Source organism: Diospyros lotus, chromosome 9, assembly GCF_014633365.1.
Source record: "Diospyros lotus cultivar Yz01 chromosome 9, ASM1463336v1, whole genome shotgun sequence".
In the NCBI taxonomy this organism is placed as follows: domain Eukaryota; kingdom Viridiplantae; phylum Streptophyta; class Magnoliopsida; order Ericales; family Ebenaceae; genus Diospyros; species Diospyros lotus.
Genome location: NC_068346.1, coordinates 20,881,595 through 20,885,066, shown reverse-complemented (window position 1 = coordinate 20,885,066; position 3,472 = coordinate 20,881,595). Strand labels below are relative to the sequence as shown.

Genomic DNA, 3,472 nt, shown 5'->3' with positions numbered 1-3,472 from the left:
TTTGCACAGCGCCCAGAGTCTGAAGAAATCGGAGCCTCCATTGCTTTCTCTCGAAGTCTAACCTAACCTGCGTTTCTTCCTCCTCGCCGACAGCCACAACCCGCCGCCACCTCGCCGGCCCACCTTTCTTCCTCCTCGCCGACAGCCACAACCCTCCACCACCGGCCCACATTTCTTCCTCCTCGCCGACAGCCACAACTCGCCACCACCGCCCGCCACCCGTCACTGGGACAAGATCCAGATCTCAAAAAAAGGTGGAAGGAATCTCTTGCCGCCGGCGACAATGTCGGACCTAGGTAAGCTTGCTTCCTTTTTTCCCACTATAATCCTCCATTTTATGTACTTTTTTTTGTACGATTCGTCAGAATACAGAGAGTCCGATGAAGAAACAGAGTCCGATTCAATCTATTGACAATGTTGCGCTCGATTTCTGGCATGGGTATCGAAGAACGGCTAGGGCTAGGGTTTCAGTGAGCAGGGACGATTCGCGGGATCGGAAGTGGGCTACCAGTGGAGATAGGAATTTTGGCAGTGATAATGGGATTATGCTACACGTCCCGGAACTCCTACAGGGAGTTTTAGTTTTACAGGAAAACTTTTTAATTTATTTTTTATTTTTAATTTTTGTTTATCGACGTCAACACCCCCCCCCCCCCCCCTAATTTCTCCCGCCTAGAAATTTCCCCCCTTCCCCCTCTGTTTCTCTCTCCCCCCCCCCCCCCCCCCCCCCCGACCCCTTGTGATATAAATTGGATTTTAAATTTTTTTAAATTGGATTTTAAATTTTTTTTTCTTTCATCAAAAGACTTATGATATAAATTTTCAAACAAGCAGCGTCCCAGGTTACTATTGCCACTCTCATCCCATAGCTTATTATTGACATCTCAATATGTGTATTAAGGAAGATTATCAAATATTAAAATATTAATATCCGAAGCTGAGACTAAATTAACTTGAAAGACCACACCCCAAAGAAGTATTATGCTTTTGAACTCTCCAAACAAATAAGTTGCCTAAAGACCACAACCACTACCCAAGTTATTACAAAGCATCTTGCAATCCAAAAACTCAATTCACTTATTGTGAAATTTCCCACCAAATAACTAGTAGAGTAGAAACTCAATAAACTCTTAACTTTCAATACTTTTGTGCCATAACCATGTAAGAGATTTGTTCCTTATCAGCAACAAGATGTCATTTATCAAGCAGTTGAATTACTAGAATCCTCCCAACATAACATGCTAACTAAATCACTAATTTGAAGTCAATATGAATGCAATTAATTTTCATACCAGGAAGAGACGACATGTTGTTCAGAAATATGAACCAAATTTCATGTCAAACAAAAGGGGCTTATAACATCCAACCACCAACAACACCACTTACATCCCATAATTCCTTCTTTTTTCCTGTAAATACATCCCAGAATTTTACTTGCCAAAAAATTGCTTGGGGGAAGATCTTTAAAAAACAAATACCAATGATATCCCAGTTCAAATTACTACTAAAATTAAGAGTTTACATCTTCCAAAATTAAAAATACAATTATGAAGTCTTCAATGTGACTGAAATCTCACGCTCCTGGCCCTCATTGCAAATATTGATTAAAATATTGTACCACGTTACCTGTATATAAGGAAAAACAATTAATGACAACTTCCCATAATATTGAACCAACAACATATTTTTTTAAAATAATGTAGATATACCTGAAGTATCGAATACAATATTGGGGAATAAAGCAGGCCTTAGAGGGGATGGTGATAGCTGTTGAACATATTGTACATGCTGATGTATGTAAGGTGCTCCAAATGTTTGGATATTACTTCTTATATACCCTTGAGATTGCCCCTACAACTTAAACATAAAAAAAAATAAATAAATAAAAATTGAACAAAAGTGTGCATTTTCATTTGCTTTTACAGTTCATAACTTCATATTAATGGATTTGGTTGCAATCTAATGTTTAGGTTAAAATATTGATAATGACTAAGAATTTACTTGGTTGGTTTGCATACCTTGGATTTCTTATAACTCTTCTCCAATTGACCTTTTTTCCGCAGTTTCTTCGGAGCTCCTCTAGTTCTCGAGCATATTGGATCCAACGTGTTTGCACTTCCAACAAGTTCTGTTGATAGAGAATTAAGGGCCACTTGTACATTTACTTGGGAATGCAAATTACTTTCACTGCCATGTATGGGTTGAGACATGGAAAGTTGAGCTGTTTTAGATTCAATCCACTCCATGATCCCACAAACTTGGTTTTCATCATCAGCTGCCAAGTCCGCTACATTAGTAAAGGCATTGCACATTTTGTCAAATCTTATTTGAGTTGGAGTGTTTATCCAACCATCGTAATTAACTGCTACTCTCGTGTGTCGTCTACTTACATCTCGCCTCCACCTCTTGAGAATATGCCTCTCGGGAACTACTGTGACATCATTATGGAGCAAAACTGATATCGCATGCCTGCACACTATTCCCCTGAACTCGAATAGATGACAGCTGCAAACAAATTCAATAGTTTCTCTTTGAAATAATACTATGAACATTTTTTTCCTAACTCCCCCATCAAGCATTACATCTTCTTGTACATCATACCTTGGCACTGGACAACCCATATCAGAAGATACAACTTCACAGTAAACCTTCCCAGTAAATTCCTCTTGAAATTCCCTAAATTTTGATATTGTGTACACTTCCTGAAATTGCTTTTCAATTGCATATTTAGTGACACATGGGACCATTTGCGAGAATGACTTAAAATCTGCTTGAAACTCTTTTTTAACCTTACACCTAAGTGCCCGCTCATATTGTTCAACAAATTGCTTGAGGGAAGTTTTGGAATGAACATACCCATCAAAAAATGTGTTAATACTCTCACTACATTGAGTTGTTGACATCCCTGCCCAGAAAGTAGTTTTCAAGAAGCATGGAACCCAACGATTTCTGTTTTTGAATAATCCAGACAACCAATCGTTCTCATGCAAATCAAACTGATCAACCATCGCAGTCCAACCATGCTCAAATTCTTCTTGATGTTGCGAGTCATACACTAGACCATGTACTGCCGAAAGTATCAATCCCTTACACGGATGACTCCCAAACTTTTATGGTAACTTCTTTAGTATATGCCATAAACACCATTTATGCTTCGTATTAGGAAAAACAATCTCAATTGTTGCTTGCATGGCCCTGTCCTGATCGGTAATTATTCCATTAGGAGACTGACCATGCATACATTCAAGCCACGTCCTAAAAAGCCAAACAAAGGTTGTCGTATCCTCATTCGATAATAGACCGCAACCAAGTAAGGTTAACTGTCCATGGTGGTTCACACCGACAAAAGGGGCAAAAGGCATCTCGTACTTATTAGTTAAGTACGTCGTATCAAATGTTACAACATCTCCGAACTCTTTATACGCTTGCTTGCACCTATTGTCGGCCCAAAATACATTCTTCAATCGACATT

At 39.0% G+C, this 3,472-nt stretch overlaps 1 protein-coding gene across 1 annotated transcript; it reads right to left on the bottom strand.

Annotated features, from left to right (window-relative positions):
• Positions 1 to 1,545: 1,545 nt before the first annotated feature.
• Positions 1,546 to 2,747, bottom strand: LOC127809295 (protein FAR1-RELATED SEQUENCE 2-like). Its single transcript, XM_052348059.1, has 3 exons — positions 2,602 to 2,747; positions 2,019 to 2,505; positions 1,546 to 1,626 (listed from the first exon to the last, which is right to left on the bottom strand). The coding sequence occupies exons 1-3, from the start codon at positions 2,745 to 2,747 to the stop codon at positions 1,546 to 1,548; spliced, it is 714 nt and encodes a 237-aa protein (XP_052204019.1).
• Between the last annotated feature and the right edge of the window lie 725 nt (positions 2,748 to 3,472).